The sequence below is a fragment of the Rosa rugosa genome, chromosome 4 (genome assembly GCF_958449725.1).
Source record: "Rosa rugosa chromosome 4, drRosRugo1.1, whole genome shotgun sequence".
Lineage (NCBI taxonomy): Eukaryota > Viridiplantae > Streptophyta > Magnoliopsida > Rosales > Rosaceae > Rosa > Rosa rugosa.
The window spans coordinates 16,950,731-16,972,252 of NC_084823.1; the positions used below are offsets into that span (position 1 = coordinate 16,950,731).

The 21,522-nt window shown below is 41.2% G+C and overlaps 1 protein-coding gene and 1 pseudogene across 1 annotated transcript; one reads left to right on the plus strand and one right to left on the minus strand.

Annotated features, from left to right (window-relative positions):
* The first annotated feature begins 13,470 nt into the window (after nt 1-13,470).
* On the plus strand, nt 13,471-16,028 carry LOC133706636 (serine/threonine-protein kinase-like protein CCR4; annotated as a pseudogene).
* A 135-nt stretch (nt 16,029-16,163) lies between these two features.
* On the minus strand, nt 16,164-20,183 carry LOC133706637 (adenylate kinase, chloroplastic). The gene is made up of 7 exons (XM_062132175.1): nt 19,873-20,183; nt 19,681-19,779; nt 18,898-19,026; nt 18,695-18,829; nt 18,283-18,429; nt 17,839-17,913; nt 16,164-16,556 (listed from the first exon to the last, which is right to left on the minus strand). Exons 1-7 carry the CDS (start codon nt 20,083-20,085, stop codon nt 16,452-16,454), a joined length of 903 nt encoding a protein of 300 aa, XP_061988159.1. The 5' UTR covers nt 20,086-20,183; the 3' UTR covers nt 16,164-16,451.
* Between the last annotated feature and the right edge of the window lie 1,339 nt (nt 20,184-21,522).

A 21,522-nucleotide genomic window follows, 5' to 3' on the forward strand; every position in this document is an offset into this window, starting at 1 on the left:
CAGTTTACTCTCCTGAACTTTGGGGCTAAAATCTGTTTGGTCCCTCTTTCTGAAAATTAATCTCAAACGACATCACCCGAGTCCAAAATTTGAATTTGACTCCAAAAGTGACGTCAACTGCTGAGTTGGAGCCGACATAGAGTCCCACATTTCAACTTTTCAACTCAGTAAAAAGGGCAAAACGGACATTTCACAATGAAATGATTAAAAAAAAAAAAGAGGATATCTTTGTGCACTACCAAACCCCTCCAGTTCCCTCTTCTTCTTCTTCTTCCGACCCATCAAAACCCAAACTCAAGCCAATTGTTATCAAATTCAAACACAAAACCCTAGCTTGCACAGCAGAGCCGAAGAGCATTCACTTTCACTATCCCCCTCAATCCTTACCTCTCAAAAATGGCCGCCGTCGCCGCCATCCGTCCTTTGGTCTCAGTCCAATTTTTTGAAGGAGACATGGCCTTCAATTAAGCCCAAATCGTGGCCTTACCCGAGTTTTGAAGGCCTCGATCCGATCCGACATCATGAAAGCCTCGATCTGACCCGACATCGTCACCTCGCGCGGGCATCGAAATCGACGGCGGAAGGTAGGAGCGATTTCCAGTTCATTCTTTTGCTGAGAGCAGATGCCGGAAAGACGTAACGGCCGGCTGCAATGGAAGCGGTGTGATTTCCGTGGTCGTCAGTGTCTCTGACTCTCTGGGAGATCGAAACTCCACCGCCCATTTCCGCAGCCTCTTTGTCGACTCTGACTTCTTCGACGGCCTCGGGTTGGGTGGAGATGCCAAGAAGGAAGTGGTTAGGGGTAAGAGGGCCGACGGCGGCGGCAACGACCACAAGCATAGCAAAACTCCATGGATGGCTCCTTTGAGTCTGAGCTTTCTCTCGATGGTCTCAAGAAGTCCATAATTCCTGATAAGCTGGCTGAGCTCTCTCTAAGGATTGCTTCCTTTTTCTTTTTCTACTTCAATTTCATGGTGCCTCTTTTTCTTTTTCTACTTCAATTTTATGAACTGGATCATTGACCCACCGCAGTGGTATTGGGGATTGCTTGGATTCATACTGCACCGATCAAAGGCTGCTGAGATCGGAGCTTTTCGGGTTTGATTTAGGTGAGGATTTTGGTTGAGCTTTAATTGAAAATGGAGATGGCTATGGGTTAGTGAGGATTTTGGTCCTTGATGAACAGAGACGAAAATGAAGAGATCTAACAAAAGGGTTTATGAACGGATCAAATTCCTCTTCTTCTTTTTTTATGTACCAATTTTTTTTTAGGGGCTGTGACCACTTACCCAATTTTTGGCTAAAAATTGCCCACTTACTCCACCAAGAGTTTTTTAACCTCATTTACCCAATCTAACAGTGTTTGACAGTATTGCCCTCATTTTAATTAACAAATTACACTCATATCTCTCTCTCCTCCCCCTCATCGATTTCTCTCTCTCTCTTTCTCTCTCTTTCTCTAACCTCGTTTCAGGCTCTCTTTCTCTCTCTCTCTCTCTGAGCCACCACGCCCACCACTCCACCGTCAATGTCGGCCTCCACCGCCGCCGCTCTGTCCCACCGTCGGACCACCAGAGGATGACACCATCTAACTCCACGATCCCAACCCCTGTGGGCTTCGCCGGTTTTGTTCGTCAGATGTCCGGAAAGCTCTCCACGCCGGAATCGGGTCCAGGCTTCCCTTGCAGGTCTCGGACAACGTCAAAACTGTGGTCTATTGGGGGGTAATAGACAGATTATTGCCCCCCACTAATTTCTTAACTGTGGTTAATTAATCACTGAAATTAGAGTTTTGATAAGTCTTATGTTGTTTTGAGTTTATTAAAGTACAATAATCTGTCAATAATAGTTAAGTAAAGGGTTCTGACTTAAAACGAAGACATTATTTGGGGGCAGTAATGTGTCTACTGCCCCCCACTAAACCATTAAAACTTGCACCAGTTAAGTGAAGGGTTCTGACTTCGTATGAAGACATTATTTGGGGACAGTAATGTGTCTACTGCCCCCCACTAAACCATTACAACTTGCACCAGTTTCAAGGATTCACAGTGTATTGCACTTTATCACAAACAAATCAACAAGAGATGATTACTGTCTCCTAAGAAAGACATTATTGGGTGGCACTAATGTGTCTACTGCCCCCCAATAGACCATCAAACATTACACCGCTTCCTATGTTTCACAGATTATAGAAGTTATTCACACTCAAAACAACAGATAATGTCTAAAAACCCACATTATGAGAGTCAATATTCTGTCTACTGCCTCCCACTAGACTGACACAAACCACACAATTTTTTTCATTTATCGACTACTGCAATTTAACACTACATTTACTTTGGAATAGCAGTTTTCAGTCCGTCAATAAATAAAGCAGTCATCATTAGCCCCCAATACAAAGTCTACTGGGGGGCACTAATGTTACAATTTTTATGGTTATGACTGCCCAATAGCAGATAGCAGTTTTCAGTCCCAGATAGCAGTTTTCAGTCCGTCGTCGATTCCTTCAGAAGGTCAACCCCGGCCTCGTCGAGCTTCTCAGCGACGAGGACCGTCGGCTTGGCGTCGAGCCTGACAGCGGAGAGCACGACGACGAGTTTCGGCGCGGCGATGGAGAGAGCAGGCGTCGTGGGCGACCTGCTAGAGGGATGGAGGGAGGGAGAGAGAAATCCGACGTCTTCTGGAGAGAGAGAGAGAGAGAGAGAGAGAGAGAGAGAGAGAGAGAGAGAGAGAGAGAGAGAGAGAGAGAGATCGGTGAGGGGGGAGGAGAGAGAAATCGGTGAGGGGGGAGAGGGCAAAAAAGTCCCAAAAATAAATAAAAAGAAGACAAAAAGAATTAATTGGGTAAAGAGGAAATAATCCCTTAGAGTGTTTTGGGTAAACGGGGTTAAAAAACAGTTAGTGGAGCAAGTGGGCAAATTTTAAGCTAAAATTGGGTAAATGAGCATTTTCCTTTTTTTTTAATCATTTCAATGTGAAATGTCCGTTTTGCCCTTTTTACTGAGTTGAAAAGTTGAAATGTGGGACCCTATGTCGGCTCCAACTCAGCAGCTGACGTCACTTTTGGAGCCAAATTCAAATTTTGGACTCAGGTGATGTCATTTGAAAGTATAGGGACCATCGAGATTAATTTTCAGAAAGAAGGACCAAACTGATTTCAGCCCCAAAGTTCAGGGGAGTAAACTGAATTTAATCCTTATATATATATATATAGGTGTTGAAGGAAGTCGACATCATGTGTGCCTCTTCAAACTAGGGTTTAGTCTTAGAGTTTTAATAGGAGAAGGTTCTAGATTTCCTAATTATGTTTGGATTATATTACCTTTTGTGTACTCTGTAAATCCCTATATATAGGGCTCCTATTATCAATAATACTACTACAATTCTCCCATCAATTCTCTCTGCAAATCATATTTTCCTTAAACACGTTATCAGCACGAGCCCTAACCCTGAAACAAATAACCAAAACCCTAAAACAAGTCGAAACCCTCAAACCCTAATTGCCTCTGCCTCCCAACTAGTAGCCCCCGACCCAAGGAGTCCAGAACCGGCAGCAACACAATCAAAACAGGATGGAAACTTACCGAACCGGCCGTCGGAAGCCCCAAACCATCCGCTGCGATCTTTCCACCAGTTCACCATCTTCCGGACACCCAATTGCCACCAAATTTTGTCAGCAGCACCGCCTCTGTCCTAGGATTCAGGAACCGGAAGCGGAACGCCAAGAACCGGTCCAGAAGTCCCTAAATCGGTCATCACACCAACTGATCCTCCTGCAGAAAAACCTGCAGAAATGACTTTTTGCCCAGTTTTTCCTGTTTCGGCCAATACCAACTGCCGCAGGCTCCTAACCCTAGCTAGCCATACTGTACGCTGCCCCTGCAGTCCCTGCGCACCCGTGTGCCACCTGCTTCCCCTGCAGCATCGCCGCACGCCCGTTGCATCCTCCTCATCTCACCTTTCCTCTTGTTCCTGTGCATATCAGTCTGCTTGCATGCCCCGAAAAGTCTAGTTCGGGATCTCTGATCAAAACTTCATCAAAGTTGTTTGTCTCTGTCTCTTCTATCTGACCTCCAAATTTCAGCCCTATTGAAGTCGTTTTGAGACCTGTACACCATTCGAAGTAGGAGCTGTTCAGAAGCGAATTTGCTCCGAATTTCAACAAGTAAGTTTTTGTGATTAAAGTTCCTGCTTTCTTGTCTTTTAAATTTCTTTATTTGCTGCAGGATTTGCAATATACGAACATGGGTTCGATTATTTAATAAGCGGAATTGTGGGGATTCACGCTAAACGAACTAAGAGTGTTCGTAATCAATAAACTAAGTGTGTTCATAATATTCGAACTAAGAGCGTTCATAATCAATGAACTAAGAGTGTTCATAATATTCGGACTAACAGCGCCCGCAAGCATCAAATTGTAACCATATTAAACATCAATGTTTTGGTCTAATCCAAATATTCTTGGAAATCGATTTCTTGGTAGCATAGCTCGGAAATCTTATTATTATTAGTTTTAGTGGAAGTTTAGCTCCGAAACTAATTCGTTCTTGTTTCACCATTTTTCAGGATGTCAAACTCGAACATACTCGATTTTGTTCCATTGGATTATGCAGGCAAAAGATACCTAATGTGGGCTCAGGATGTTGAGCTCTACCTTATTGCCCGTGACTTATTGAATACAATCCAAGAGCTTTGTCATAAAGGAACTGCTCCAGACCCTCAAACTGAGATCGATAATTCTAGGCCACTTACCCTGATGATGCGTCACATGGATAGGGACCTCAGGTTTGAGTTCATGAATGAGGATAGCACTATAAAGCTATGGCAAGCGCTTCGTGAACGTTATGGCAACGTTCGTGACTCCATCCCTCCGAATTTAGAAGCAGAATAGAATGATCTTCGCTTCTCTGACTTTGATACAGTCATACAATTTTATTCGGAAGCTCTCCGCATCACAGGAATGATGCGCTTCTGTGGCAAGACGATCACAGAAGAACAATTGATTGAGAAAACCCTCAATACCTTCCCTGTCTATGTTATGAGATCCTGTGATTTATTTCGGACTCATATAAATGCAAGACGGATCACAAGCTTTCAACAGCTTATTGAAGCTATGGAAATTGCTGAAAGGCAAGGCAACGAGCTTGTGAGAAGAGAAATGAATTGATAGGCTTCGAGATAGCTATCCAGAGCATCGTCCCATGGCTAGAGAAAGTCACCATAGACGTCATGATCCATATGATCGAAATGCTCATGAAGGTAGTCGCCAAAGGTGACAATCACGCCACTGTAGGTGCTGTGACTTTGAGGGACGAAGGGTTGGAAATTACCATAGAGCCAACGTTGGCCATGGTCATAATTTTCCAACGCCTCCGGTCCTAGGGACCATGCACATTGCGCCAATGCGCCTCAATCAAGAGAGAATCCTCTTCATGCATGGTGTCTATTTCTGATATGGAACGTCTGATCAATGGACCTGAGTTTGCAATGTACCTAAGAAGGTAGCCGCCTCATGGCGATCATGACATCGAGTTCAAGAAGACTTTAAATCTGGCGATGAAGAAAAAAAATGCCGCAGATCTTTATTTAGAATAGTCTTTTATTTCCAAGAATTATGTAATGGCAGTAATGACATTTTGTATTAACTCTTTCTCTCTAGGCTCACCTAATTAAGTATGATGTCTAGGAAAGTAATTGAGATTAGTGGTACTTAAGAGAGCCTCGCTCCACTGACATCTCTTCCTACTTTCCTGGTCATATTTGATTGGAGTAACCGAACGGATTGAGTGACTACAATCTGTCTAAGTTTGATTTCATTTTGGATTAGACTTTTGTTAAAGAAACTTTGATGTAATCATTGGCTATTAATAAAGTGTCGATTCTTTTACTTAATGTCCTAGACATACCTTAATTTGAACTTTATTATTTGAAAGATATAAGAGCCAATGGTTTTCATGTGGAAACACATTGTGAGAATGGACAAGAATTCATTTGCATCACCTCTAATGACTACGGACATAAACGAGTATTAGAGAAACTTATGTGTCGCTCTAATGGGTTGTATGTAACCACTATTCGAGTTATTGAATCCAACCATGTCATGAGAGACGAATTATGGGATTTTGACACATATAGGCTTTGGCACGACCGTTTGGGACACCCAGGTCATGATATGATGATCCGTGATACTAAAGACTTCACACGGACATCTCTTCTTCAGAACGAAGAGAAGTAAGAATCAAAAGTCGATTCAAAGAGAGCATTGCACCGCCACCGCGCCTTGGGGCACCGCCGCCATGCACCACCGGCCGGCCAACGCCAGCGTCGTGATCCCCCTGTGGCAAAATCATGGCTTTGACGCTATGTATGGAGACTTGGCTCCTCTCTCTACTTCTCAAAGTAAATTGTGACACTGTGGCTCAACCAAAACCTTTATTGGTTGATTATAAGGCCAATATTTCGTTCGGTAAAGCCTATTTTTTTAAGGATCACGACCATCCTATGCAAAGGACACTAAAGAAATAATTTCATTCTTACAAAGAATCCAAGGGGATTCTGAGGATCGACTCAACCAACTTGCAGACTGCTTAGATGTTTTATGCTATTGGTTGATATGCGGACACGCTGGTCACGTGTCGCAATATCGTCCACTCGTAATGCTGCTTAAGATGAACTCCTAGCCCAAATCATATGACTACGGGCTCACTACCCGGATCATCCCGTTCAGTCAATTCGACTTGAAAATGCTAGAGAGTTTACATCGAAAATTTTCGATGACTATTGCATATCATTGGGTATTGATATCAAGTATCATATTCCCATGTACACACCCAATTGGTCTCGTGGAAAAGCCACCATTAAACGACTACGATGGTAGCCCGGACATTGGTAATGCGCACCAATATTTCTGCTTAGGTTATGCAATATCGCATGCAGCTATGCTAATTCGTCTACGACTCATAGCAGCCACTCAACTTTTATTTGCGTTACAGCTAGTGACTGGGTTCGAGTCTAATATCTCGTACTTATGCATATTTGAGTGTGCGGTTTATGTGCCAATTGCGCCGCCACAGCGCATCAACATGAGTCATTGCAACGAATGCATATATATATTTGTGTTGGACATGAGTCTCCAACTATAAGTCCGCTATGTAGAACCCTTGACAGGCGATCTCTTTTTTTGCTAGATTTGCGGATTGTCACTTTGATGAGACAGTCTTCCCGTCGCTAGGGGGAGATTAGAACGTTAACATTCAACAGGAATGACATGAATTGTCGTGGTCTGTCCCCACTATGTCTCATCTTGATCCCCTAAAAGTGACGAGATCACATATACCTGCTGCAAACATGTCTGCAAGGATTGATGTCCCCACAGGAGGACATGGTGCAACCCAGAGGAGATGGGTACGGCACCACTACCATGGATGGTGGTATGGTGACGCCACAAGATGGCATAATGGCGTCATAGGCCATGGGTTCCGCTAGAGAGTGTAGGAGACCCATAGGTTCGATGGATTCTCGCCCTAGGAAGAGAGCGAGTTTGGCACAACTTGATCCATTGATCATTGACACTCAAAATCTGTCTCATGAGAATATTCTGGATTGTGGTTATGTCCAAGAGACATCGCTGGGGGACGCCTCAATGTTAGAACCAATTCCTAAGAATATAGAGATCTCTAAGAACTACACTAGTGTACATGAGGACGTGGAATTATTGAGACCAATGACATCGAACCTTACTCCGTTGAAGAATGCCAACGTAGAGAAAATTGGCCTAAATGGAAAGATGTGATCCATGTTGAATTGGATTCACTAACGAAGAGGAAGGATTTCGGGCCTGAGATGCCAACACCTCCTAAAATAAAACCTGTTGACATTAATAGGTCTTCGTTAGATAGCATGATGAGAAAAAGAGATGATAATCTCGCCTTATGGCGCAAGGCTTCTCACAAAACGCCCTGCAATCGACTACGAGAAGACATATTCTCTCGTAATGGATGTCATTGCACTCCACTACCTTGTCAGTTTGGTAGTTTCCAAATAACTGAACATGCATCTTACGAATGTGGTCACTACGTATCTCTATGGGGATCTAGATACGGAATATAATGAAGGTTCTTGTGGACTTCATTTACCCAAATCAAGTGGCTCTTGACCACGAAGCGTGTTTGCAATGAGGGTGAAACGCTCACTAAAGTGACTACTTGATTGGGAAGAGATATGATGAACTATGCCCCTGCGTTTTCATGACAAGTTCTGGATTTGCAATTGTCACGGTTTATGATAATAAACATAATTGGAACCCTTGAGAGTTAAGGGAAACCGCTGAACACCTGAAATCCGAGTTTGAGATGAAGGACCTTGGGAGAACACGGTTTTGTCTAGATTTAGAACTTGTATACCGTGTCAATAAATGCTTTGCATTTTGATAAAGTCAAAGATGCACTCCCATGGTCGTCTGTAGTCTTGACCCTAAGAGGGATACGTTTCGTCCTAGGGATGATGACGAAGACGTGTTAATTGGCAGAAGTGTCTTACCTAAGTGCAATAGGCGCATTATTGTACTTAACACAATACAAGACTGGACACCTCATTTGTTATGAACTTGTTGGCTAGATGTAGCCCTACGCCAACGCAACGCCATTGGACTGGTATAAAGACAATCTTTCATTACTTAAAATGTACGATAGATATGGGCTTATTCTATCCCTGCAGAGAGAAAAGAATGACGGAAGAATGAGAACGGATCTCATTAGCCCAAGTGGCACCGTCCAAGACGCCGTGATCGCCAAAGCCGCCGGCCACCCATCCTCCTCCCTTACATCAAAACGATGATGATGTTTTGATGGATTTTGCTGATGTAGGGTATCTCTCTGACCCTCACAAAGGTCACTCCCAAACGGGTTATGTCTTTACCATGGGAAGCACTGCGATATCTTGGAGGTCTACAAAGCAGACCCTTGTTGATACTTCCTCAAATCATGCAGAGATTATTGCTCTACATGAAGCCATGCGAGAATGCATATGGCTAAGGTCTGTAATTAGACATATTCGAGGAACTTGTGGTTTGAAGTCTACCACAGATGAACATACATTCATTTATGAAGATAATGCAGCTTGTATTGAGCAAATGAAATTAGGTTTCATCAAGGGCGACAACACAAAGCATATATCGCCTAAGTTCTTTTACAATCAGCAACAACAAGCGCTTCTAAATATTGAAGTGAATCAAATCCGATCTGAGGATAATGTAGCGGACTTATTTACTAAGTCGTTACCTAAATCCACCTTCGAGAAACATGTGAAGAGCATCGGATTGAGAAAGGATTGAGAAAGTTATCCAAACTCCCATGATTGTAGCAATCAGGGGGAGATATTGACATCAGAGGGAGGTATGATGTCTACATGTTCGATCTCGAAGAGTGAAGGACGTGTTGTGCTCTTTTTGTCCTTCAACCAGGGTTATTTTTGTCCCACAAGATTTTTGTTACCTGGCAAGGTTTTTAGTGAGGCAACGATCAAAGCGTCGTCACCAAGTTTGAGCGGCACAAGGGGGAGTGTTGAAGGAAGTCGACATCATGTGTGCCTCTTCAAACTAGGGTTTAGTATTAGAGTTTTAATAGGAGAAGCTTCTAGATTTCCTAATAATGTTCGGATTCTATTACCTTTTGTGTACTCTGTAAATCCCTATATATAGGGCTCCTATTATCAATAATACTACTACAATTCTCCCATCAATTCTCTCTGCAAATCATATTTTCCTTAAACAATAGGGCCCTTCTAATGAAGGAATTTTTTGTTTTTTTTTTTTTGCCATTTTAAGGGATCGCTTATTAGACCCACTTTTCGATCACATATTCACATATTAACCGTTCAGTTTTTAGGTCTATATGAGTAGATCACCTCTGCAAATTTTCAGCCAAATTGATAATCATTAAGGCATTCATAATTGCGATTTACAATTATAAGTATGAACGGTTCAGGTTGGACAGATTCGGTTCGTCCATTGATTTAATATAGTTCAATACCTTAACGATCATCAATTTGGCTGAAAATTTGCAAAGGTGATCTATGCATTAGGACCTAAAAATTGAACAGTAGAGATGCCAAAATGTGGGTCTAATAAGCAATTCCTTAAAATGGTAAAAAAAAAATCCTTTGTGGAAGGGCCCTATATATATGTGTGTGTTGTTTCTTTGATTTTTATCTTAGGGTTTGTCTACCGTGAAATTAATGTACTGATACATCAAGTAGACTAATTCGATAAAGAAGTAGACTAATTTAAGATCAAGTCAGGCTAGTCTACTTATGCATGAAGTTAGTCTGGTCCCCCCCCCCCTCCTACCCCACAGAAAAAAAAAAAAAAAAAAAAAAAAAAAAAAACCTAAACACAATCTTCCCTCTTATTTATATACTGTTTACTCCCTATACTCATAGGGTTTCATCGTTTCAGTCCTTGACCTTCGAATTTCACCTAAAAAGTCCATGAACTCTCAATTTCCTCCCAATTGGTCCCTGCCGTCAAAATTTTCTGTTAAAGTTGCTGAAATGTCTATTATGCCCTCACTTTTTTTTTTTTCTCTCTCTTTTATTTCTTTTTTTCATTTCACCTCTTGAAGGTCAGTGGATTGGAACCATCTTGATGAGGAGATGAACAAAAGGAGGCGAGATAGTTGGAAGAAGAAGAGGTAAAAAGAAAAAAAATAAAAAAATAAAAAAAGAGTGGAAGAGATTTTTTTTTTTTTTTTTTTTAAAGTAATTTAGGGTATAATAGACTTTTTAGGGGAAGATAACGAAGTTTTTGACGGATACTTAACGACAGGGACCAATTGGGAGAAAATTGGGAGTTCAGGGACTTTTTAGGTGAAATTCGAAGGTCAGGGACTGAAACGATGAAACCCTTAAGTATAGGGAGTAAGCAGTATTTAACCCTTTAATTTTTGTCTTAGGATTTGTCTACCGTAAATTAATGTACCGATACATCAAAGTAGATTAATTCGATATAGAAGTAGACTAATTTGAGATCAAGTCAAGCTAGTCTACTTAGAAAATTTTACAATATGTTAACATATGACAATACATACAATTACCAATTTTTAGATTTAATTACTCAAATGAGAACCTACTGCAATTATCATTTTTAAGACTTAATTACTCGAATGAAAACCTACTTTACTCTAGCGAGAACCTTATTTACCTTAATTAAGACTTTTTTCTAGTTACTACATGAGTTCTTAAAATAGTAAATATTACATGAAATATGATATGTATGAGAAATGGTAACCAGTCTACTTATGCATGAAATCAGTCTACATTTATATCAAATCTAGTCTACTTGATGTATTAGTACATCAATATATTGTCCAATTTTCATCCAAAATCACCTTTCCTCTTCTTCTTCTTGTGTTACACGAGTGTTGTGGACATGATTCGGGCTGAGCCAAACGACGGAGTCAAATTCATATTTCTAGTGACTCGAACAAGTTGAGTAGCATGACTCAGTAAAAGATAGTAGAAACCGGTCTATTAGTTTGTGTTGCACTCACCTCTCCCATTCTTTGACCCACACGCTCTCCTTTCTTATTAAACTTTTCCAAAGGGACTTGGTCTTGGTCCTCTAAAACTTCCTCTCAGTGGTTCAAACAACCGTGTTTTCAATAAGCCAGCGGCACCTTCAACACTTTTAAATACGCCCCCAAAACCATATCTTGATCATTATTCAATAGGGAAAATGGTCCGTACGGTACCCGAACTTTTCCTCCTTATAACTTTTGGTACCTGAACTTCAAAAAATATCACTACGGTACCTGAGGTTCTTTGCCCAACCGAGGATCGGTACATATGGCCGTTACCTCCGTTACGGAACTTGCCAGCTGGCAATTTTGATCATAAAATGACAAATTTACCCTTTATTCTTTTTTTTATTATTTTTTTTTCCTTATTTTTATTTATTTATTATTTTATTTTTTTGTGAACGTTTTTTTCTCAATTCTTCTTCCTGAGTTCCTCTAGCTCCACCATGAGGTTGACCTCTTTCATGACGGCTGCGCTAGCGTAGTAGTCTTCGTCGATGTACATAAGGCGTCGATGATCTTGGGCGTTGGTTAAGGGGCTGAGGCTTCTCCACCTCTACAATTGAGAAGGAAGAGAGTGCAAGAGGCTTCTCCACCTCCAACGCCTTTGGTTCCATCTCCACCTCCGTCGTCTCCACCACCACCAGAATTCTATCACTTTCTTCATTCCAATCCATACCATAGCCAATTCCAATCAAATGTGTGCCCCAACAACTAACAGGACCTACTCGCCAAGCCAGATCTCTCTCTCTCCCTCCCTCTCGCCAAGCCAGAAAGCTTACCCAGAATAAAGCTTTGTTTAATGAAAAAGCGGGGAAGGGCAAAAATGGAGCAGGAAGTAAACATCTAACAAGATGGGCCCACACTCCTACTTCTGCCATCCTCTCCTTTGACCTTCTGCGGCAGCAGCTGCGGTGGTTGTTGTTGTTGCGATTGCTACTGCTGCGGTTGTTGTTGTTGCGATTGCTACTGCTGCGGTTGTTGTTGGGATTGAAGCAAAGCCTGAAGCTGGAGATGGTGGTGGTGGTAAGGTTCTTGTTGTTGCTGTTGTGGCTGAATCTGATAAGGGTTAGGATCAAAGCCCAGAGCCAAAGCAGGTGAGATATTAGCATTAATAGCTGCTGCTGCTGCTGAAGTAGGACTCATCTGAGTCAACCCAGTCCCAGTCACCGAGTCGAACCCACTGTTAAACCTCAAATGATGCGGCGGTTCTTGACCCTGCAATGCTCCCTGTTTGTTCTGCTCAAAGCTTCTCAACATCTCCTGCTACTCTCTCGCTGCCAACAATTGCTGAGCCTCGAAAATTTGCTGTTGTTGTTGTTGCTCTCTCACCATTAACTGCCCACCGCTGCCGGAGGCTGCCCCACTCGCCAAGCCAAATCTCTCTCTCTCTCTCTCTCTCTGTTCTTCTTTCTTCCTCTTTCCAGATCAAAGATCCAAGATGCAATTTTGAGAAACAAAAACAACCCAGAACTGAAATCAATCAAAACCTAAATTGGGTTCTGCATCACCCTGCCTAGACCAGAGAACCCAAATTGGGTTCTGCATCACAAGTTTCATCAAATCATTTTAACCCAAGTCTGGTTTCGGTGAAGGTCCTAAAGGAAGAAGAAGAGAACCATTTATATAATTATTTTTTATTATTTTTTTATTGCAGAGAAAGGGAAAATATATTTAGTAAAAGAAAAAAATTAGACATGAAGGGACGAAAATACCCTTCAAAAATTGTCAGCTGGCAAATTCCGTAACGGAGGTAACGGTCATATGTACCGATCCTCGGTTGGGCAAAGAACCTCAAGTACCGTAGTGATATTTTTTGAAGTTCAGATACCAAAAGTTATAAGGAGGAAAAGTTCGGGTACCGTACGGACCATTTTCCCTATTCAATCAACTCAAATTCATGTCCTCCTCCTCCTCCTCTCTTCCAATAACGTTCTCATCCCACCATGAAATTTTCTGAACCACTCGCCAATCCATTCTCTTCGTTTCTATGACTTCCTTGATCTTCAGCTTCATCTTGTTCTTGTCTTCTTGCCTCATCCCTATTCATTCACTCTCCACAGTATCAATCTCTGAAACTTCCAATAATCAAGCACTAATTTGTTCTCTGACCCAACAACAATCTTTCCTCAACTGTACTAGTTTTCCTAGTGGAATTAAAATTCCTGTGAGCACAGACACTTCATATACTGGTTTGGTTCGTGGGTATGGCTTTTTATGTGCTTTGCGGTCGGGGTCCTCATCTTCTTCATCAGTCATGACTTGCTGGAGGTTCTCTGCCAATGGGACTAACATGTCCACTAAGCGAATTTATAGGGGTAAGGCTCTCAAGGAACTCAAAGCAGGAAACTCCCACGTTTGCGGCCTAGTTGATGGGAGTCATGGGACTAATCGCCTCCAATGCTGGCAGTGGCATGGGTTCAATTCAAATACAACTTCTGGAGGAGCATCGCAGTGGGAGACAAATTTGTCTGCAGAGTTTCAATAATCGGAGAGGTAACTTGCACTGGAAGTAATACCAAAGTGATTGATACAAAGCATATAAGGGGTAATTACAGTCATGTAAGTGCAGGGTCTAATTATGCTTGTGCAATCTCATGGAGTAATGGTAGTTTGGATTGTTGGGGAGAAATGAAGGGTGACAAACCACAAGGGAAGTACTTCCCTGGCCTTGGGCAACAACCGAAGCTGTGGCTTGAGGCCTAATGGAACAGTTGTTTGTTGGGGGGAAGATGGCTTCAGTTTGCCTCAAAGTTTAAGAGAGACTTCCTTCACCTCAATCGAAGCAAAACACAGCGTTTTCTGCAGGGTCTTGTTGAACAATTTTTCCTTGTATTGCTGGGGAAACCAAGTGTTTGATACCCAAGACAATTTCTTGGTGTTCAGTGATGTGAAGCCGTGGCCATGTAGAAAAGAGTGTCCATTGTACAGCTCTCCATTACTAGGCTATGGCAGATTTTGTGAACAAGGATATGTAGTTTGTCAACCTTGTGAGGCGACAACTGTAGTATTTCAACCAGTGCCGGGGCCAACACCGCAACCACCGAGGGAGTCTAGGTGGAGCAAGAAAATGGTTGCTTTTCTTGTAGTGGGTTGTGTTGGGTCCTCAGCTTTCTTGTTGGTTTGTGGCTACTTTGTGTTCAAGAATTGCAAAATTAGAGGTTCTAGAATCCATGACTCGGGTCGATTGGATGATATCGAGAGCCAAGCTAATCAGCCTGGTTCAGGGCAACTCCAAAGCCAACGAGCTCAACAACCACCGGTACCGGTGCACTTGATTAGCCTGGGAGCCAATGGAGGTTCATTGGAGGAATTTTCGTTGCCAGTGCTACTAGAGGCCACCAACAACTTCTCAGAAGAACAAAAGATTGGGACAGGCAGCTATGGCTCAGTCTACTATGCCACATTAGATGATGGCAACCGTGAAGTGGCCATCAAGCGCGCCGAATCATCAGCGTCCTCATCATCTGTTGGCGGGCACACTAGGTGCCAGGAAGATAATGACAGTGCATTTGTGAATGAGCTTGAGTCTCTGTCACGCCTGCACCACAAGAATCTAGTTCGATTGTTGGGGTTTTACAAAGACGCAAAAGAGAGAATATTGGTGTATGAGTACATGAACAATGGTTCCCTTCATGACCATCTCCACAAGATCACAGTTTCCCCTCTAATGTCATGGTCCGCACGCATTCCAAGTGGCACTTGACGCGGCCAGAGGCATCGAATACCTCCACATGTACGCAGTCCCACCAATCATACACTGCGACATCAAGTCATCCAACATATTGTTGGACGACAAGTGGAGAGCCAAGGTGTCTGATTTTGGCTTATCTTTGATGGGTCCCGGGGAAGACGAGTCCTACTTGCCACAGCGTGCGGCTGGCACCTTTGGTTACATGGACCCTGAGTATTATAGGCTGCAACAACTGACCACGAAAAGTGACGTGTACAGTTTCGGGGTAGTGTTGCTCGAGTTGCTGTCGGGGTATAGCGCGATTCATAAAAATGAGAACGGGGTGCCAAGAAACGTGGTGGATTTTGTAGTACCGTATATTATAAATGATGAAATTCACAGGATTTTGGACCCGAAGGTGCCGCCACCGACGCCATTTGAAATAGAGGCCGTGGCGTATGTGGGTTACTTAGCAGCAGACTGTGTGAGCCTAGAGGGTAGAGATAGGCCTTCCATGACTGAGATTGCAAGCAACTTGGAAAGAGCTTTAGCTTATTGTTTGGCATCGCCACCGAGTTCAAGAACCGAGTCTTTGACTTAGACTGGGTTGAGAGCCAAGACACAGTCAACTTTTGTAGAGCAAACCATTTTTTCTATTTTCTTTGTGCACATACTGGACTTTTGTTTCTCCCTATTCTTTTTGGGTTTGGCTGACTAGTCAAGGCAATAATTGTATGAAAATGTAAGAGCCACAGAAACCATTGTATAGCGATTAGCAGCAGCAACCATGGAGTTTCGTCAACTTATAATATTCTTTTCTTAATTTCTACAGCCAAAGATTCAACTCGGTCTTAGTCTTTTTTCTTTCAAATCTTTTGCCTAAATTATTATTTATATTGACAGAGGAAAAGTCAAACTGGAGGAAAATTCTATATCGAAAGAATATAATAATAAATCACATGAACCTATATGTATGTAAATCTATATCGAAAGCTTCAGCTTATTTAGCTGCAAATAAATCACTACCCTACCCAATATCATCTTTCTTTCTTTTCCTTTGGCTGGCGGCTGCAATGACATGTAGAAGTCGTGTTCTTCACAGATGTAGTTTCCTAGCACATCGAAACAGCCAAATCGTGCTTAATTATTGACTTGAACTTTTTCTAACTTGTCAAAATGGGAGCCAAAATCATTATCTACATCTTCTAAGCTGCCAGAGATTCTGTGGTAGCCCGCTTTTTCTCAAGAAGCTTTGCCAGCGCGCCATCAATTTGGGCAAACACATCATCCTTGGTAACACTCCCGTCCACCTGAAGTAAACAAAATGACTCTCCAAGTTGGATACAATGATTAAGAGATGATTTGCATAATCAAATGTTTATAAGATTTTCATTTCGCAGTTAATGTATCGATGCAATCTCATCTCAGCACTTACAAGCAGAAAATATTATATAGCAAAAATGATCAGAATCTGCAGAGTATTTAAAGAACATCAATAATTACTTGCTTAAGTGAATCAACAACATGAAGTTTGTCAATAGCCAGTAGTCAAAAGTTAAATGCAAGTATTGGTATTTCCTTTTCATGAAGAAAGAAAAGAAAAGAAAATGAATGACTACAATCAGTAGCCTAAGCAAAATACATAGATAGGATGCCTAAATGTATTGAGCAAGCGACCACAAATTTGGGGGCATTGGCACTGATATAACATAGACAACAACACCATGCAGCTACTAAGGCAACCCCACAGGTACCCATTCCGAACACTTAGGTAGCTCATGGAGCATAGAGCAGGTTCTGAAAATTATGGTATGAGCTTGCTTTGGCAACATGTCAATAAGTGCATTGGTGTTTGGTAGATAGCTTGGGTGATACAATATGGTTGTCGTGAAGTTGCGTATCACAGAAGCTAGTTGTTGAAGTTGGGGATGAACAGTGTATGGGACGTTTATATTTGGGTGAGAGTAAAGGATGGTAGATTTTCTTGTATGAAGAGATGTGTTTGGGTGCAAATCTTCAAACTGGTCTACAGATGTTCAGTGAGTGGGTTCAGGTTTTGGTAAGGTAAAGGCTGGTTTGTAGCCTATAGATGACCATCGAAGCAGGACTTCATTGTTTTGGTAAACAAGCCAGTTGGATATCAGGCCAGGAATAAAGAAGAGAAAGATGGGAAGAAAGGAGGGACAAGGGGATGTTGAAAAAGCTAAAGGCCTTCAGAAAATCAACTATAAATATCAAAACAATGCAATGATCCATAAGACAAGAATGGCAATACCAACCACCAATAGTATCATAATGGATGCAACCATGCATGATTTAGCTGATGGAAATAGGAAATACACCATAACCCCTACAAAACCGCAGTCTTATCTCAAGTTCCAAAAGTCTTAAAACCAAAAGACCATAACTAATAAAAGGAAACTCCATAGTGTCTCTAGAAGGATGCTCGCATCAATATAATCAATATTTCAGATACCCACATTTAGCTCAATGCATACCAGCATAATCTGTACAACTTATAATCATTTCTATTTCAAAATCGCATATTGACACTGAAGCAGGGAGTCAGAGAGAGCAAGAGAATATACTTGCCTTAAGGGTTAGGTCTTCATATAATGAAAGTACTGCCTCCACATTTTGATGATGAGTGTGCAATCGAAGTTTCACCTGAATGAAGTGAATACAAAAGAAAATGTAATACTGACCCAAACCTATAAAAAGGAACATTCTTATAATTCCCCAACTTTTTCTCCCAATATTGGCACATGATATGCACACTACCTTATTGCATTGGAAAAATAACTATGCTTTAGAACCAATGTGACATGATCATGGTAAAAATTGAAAGAATAAGTTGGGTTGTGTAGCATTGTCCAACAAGAAAAGGAGGCAACACAACATAGTTGCTAAGAATAATAGTAACTAGTGCAAAATAAGAAAATGGGAGGTTAAAACACCATTAATTAATAGGCAAATGATAATTTGATCACCTTGAAGTCAAGTATTACAAGTAGGAAGAATAAATTCAAATAATACCTTTTCTTTTGTATCATCAAAACGTTGGGTGAGCCTTGCTGCGATCTCTGGGGTCTCTGGAGGAGAATACTTCAGATGGTAGATCTTTCCAGTAACAGGATCTAACCTTCTTCCAACAACTCTGTCAACAAGAATCTCTTCAGGAACCTGCAAATGCAAGTTGACATGGTCACCAAGGGTTGTGACAGCTCACTCTTACTTTCTGGATCGAACAAGGGGATTTACATGGTCTTTTATGCATCGTCATATGCTAAAATTCATCCTACCATATTTATTCATAGCTTATGAAATAACAGTAAAACACAAACAACTTAATTACACTGAGTTGAGAAGCATCTTCAAGATAATTTCATATTTAAATATAAATTCATGAACATTATGAAATATAAACAACAGAAAAGCACATGCTTACGTCAAGAAGAATGAAAAGATCCGGCTCGAAGCCGAATTCCTTAAGAGCAATTGCTTGCGATGAGCTCCTAGGGTATCCATCCAAGAGCCAGCCTTTTTCTCGAGAATCTGGCTGTAATAGACGCTCTTTCACCATCTACATGATTAACACCACAGAATCACCAGTAGTATGACGATAAGCCAACATGAATATAATTTCCCTACCATGACAACTATTTCATCTGGCACCAATTGTCCTTTGTCCATGTAGGCCCTTGCACGCTTCCCATTTTCACTCCCAGATGCAATTTCCGCTCTAAGTAAATCTCCAGCAGCGACATGTACCAAATCATACTGCGTAGAGGAGCATAATTCAGTTAATCTGCTTCTCATAGTGAGAAAAAGCTTGACATAAGTGGTACTCATGTAAACCGTGGTATAAATTCATTAGGATTTGGAAACTCATATGACCTGAAATTATAGTTTAAAAACATACAAGCTTCATCAAATTAATCAACAGCTTATAGAACACCTCAAGGACAGCTATAAGTATCACTCGACTACAAAAATCCTTCATAACGTGTTTGGAGAGGTAATTGAAAATACCAAATATTGTTGGAGTGGTGGGACTTGAAAAAGGGAATTTAATTTGCAAACTCCCCTGTTTGGAAAACATTTAGACCAAGCTCCGATTTAGCTTTCAAATTTCTAACTTCCTTCTTTAGATGCTCAATTTGTTACCGTATCGGATTTAAGTATTCCCATTATATCTTTTGTTCACTATCCATAAGTGAACCCCGTACGACATTCCCCAAGAGAGGCTGTAATTCACATAAACACATCACATAGCATACGATTTTTCATATTTTTCTTGCTCTCAATCATACCCAAATACGAATCATTTTCAAGAAAAAGAACTCAAGGCATTGCATTTTTCTGTATCCAAATTTTCCAAGTTGGAATCACAAACAGCAAAGCAAACAATAAAATTCGGGAATCGGAGCTCACTTTCTGAGTAATGAGCTCGCATTGCGTTCCTTTACCCGAAGCAGGCGCCCCGGATATCATAACTCTGAGCGGCTCAGCCTTAGAAGCACACCGCACCGCCTGTTTGGTTCAAGAATCACACGAAACAACACAATGCTCAATACAAAAAAAAAACGCAGCGTTACAACTATCAAAGAGGATTGTGATGCATACCAGGTCAGTCATAGGTCTGCTGGAACGGAGAGGAGTTAGGGTTTGAGGGCGAGAGGGAGAGAAGGTGGAAACGAAAGAGGATTGCGACGAGCGAACAAGCTTTGCGGAGATGAATGGCTTTGAAATGGAACACGCGGCGGGAGGAGGAGGAGCTTTGGGTTTTGCTGACGCTGTGGCCATGGATTGGGGAACCAAATTGACATGGCAAGCCATTTTGTGCTCTCTCTCTCTCTCTCTCTCTCTGAGTTTTTGCAGCGATATATACGAAGGAATTGATTCTTGGATTGGTCACTAGGAGTGGATACAGATGCTACAGTGTTGTTTTGCGGTTCGGATATACTTTTTTTTTTTGTTTTTCTATGTTGGTAAAGTTTAAATTTAATTTTAAGTGTTTAATTTTTTCTTAATATAGTCCTAGAGCCGTTCAGATTAGTGGCGACGGAGGGTGGAGGTGGCAGTTCATGGCCGAGGTTTCCCAGCAAAGTGTGGTGTGGTGTTGTCCAAATGGGTAGATGGTGGTTGCCGAGTTAGTTATTTTTTTGTTGGCTTGAGCAACTTCAATAGATTCTCTATATTTTGATTTTTTTTTTCTATTCTACGGAAAAATGAGTATCTTTTGCTCTAACAGATTCCCTATAACTATCTCATTTTAGGGATAGTGAGGCAAGAGAAAACAAAATTTCCTAAATTTACAACAATCTCTAAAATTTTAGGGAGGAATTGTGGAGATTTTAGAGATTGCTGTAAAATAGCGAATCTGTTGGAGTTGGAGAAGAAAATTGCTTAAAACTTTGACTTTTGCTTTTCTATAATACAAAAATTATAGAGAAGCTGTTGGAATTGATTGTCACCAATTAGCTACCCTAGGTTTCACCTTAGTGTCAATTTGCTACCCTGTGTTTTATTTCAGTCAATTTGCTACCCTAGGTTTCTCCTTGGTGTCAATTTGCTACCCTATGTTTTATTTCAGTCAATTTGCTACCTTAGGTTTTCGCAATTAGCCAATTCGCTGCCCTAAGTATTATTTTTGCCAATTTGTTACCTTATGTTTTCAAAATTAGCCAATTTGCTACCTTTTTGTCATCTTAATTTGTTCATATCTTTGTCCAAAAATGGATTAATTTTGAAAATCTAAGATAGCAAATAGTTAATTTCAAAAATTTAGGGAAGTAAATTAGTTAATCTTGAAAGTTTAGAGTAGCAAATTTGATGGAAGGGTAGCAAATTGGCTAAAATAAAACCTAAAGTAACAAAATTGGCTAATTTTGAAACCTAGGTAGCAAATTGGCTTAAATCTTAGAGTAGCAAATTGACACTAAGGTGAAACCTAGAGTAGCAATTTGACAATTATGCCTTTTTTGTTTGAGGCTTTTAGTTATTTGTTGTTTTTGGACCTATGTTCAAATCTCAAATATGTCCATGTTGTTTCGAGTTAGGGGTGCTGTCATGGATACTGATGAGTGGTTGGAGTTGGGTAGCTGGTTTGTTGTTAATAGGACCCAGGTTTTTGCCGGCTTAACGCCATGCATTTCATTATCAGCATGTGTAGTGTCCGGGAGATCCTGGGATGGCTCACCCAATAGTTATCTTTTTTTGTCACTTGTCTCAGTTATTGCTCTTTATTTTGGTCAATTTAGTTCAGTTAGCTGC

Coding starts and splice junctions, on each gene's coding strand:
- LOC133706637 (XM_062132175.1), bottom strand. CDS start 20,085: ATGGCTTGCCATGTCAATTTGGTTCCCCAATCCATGGCCACAGCGTCA. Junction 18,430..18,694: donor ATCTTTTCATTCTTCTTGAC/GTAAGCATGTGC, acceptor TTGCATTTGCAG/GTTCCTGAAGAGATTCTTGT. Junction 17,914..18,282: donor TTGATGATACAAAAGAAAAG/GTATTATTTGAA, acceptor CACTTCATTCAG/GTGAAACTTCGATTGCACAC.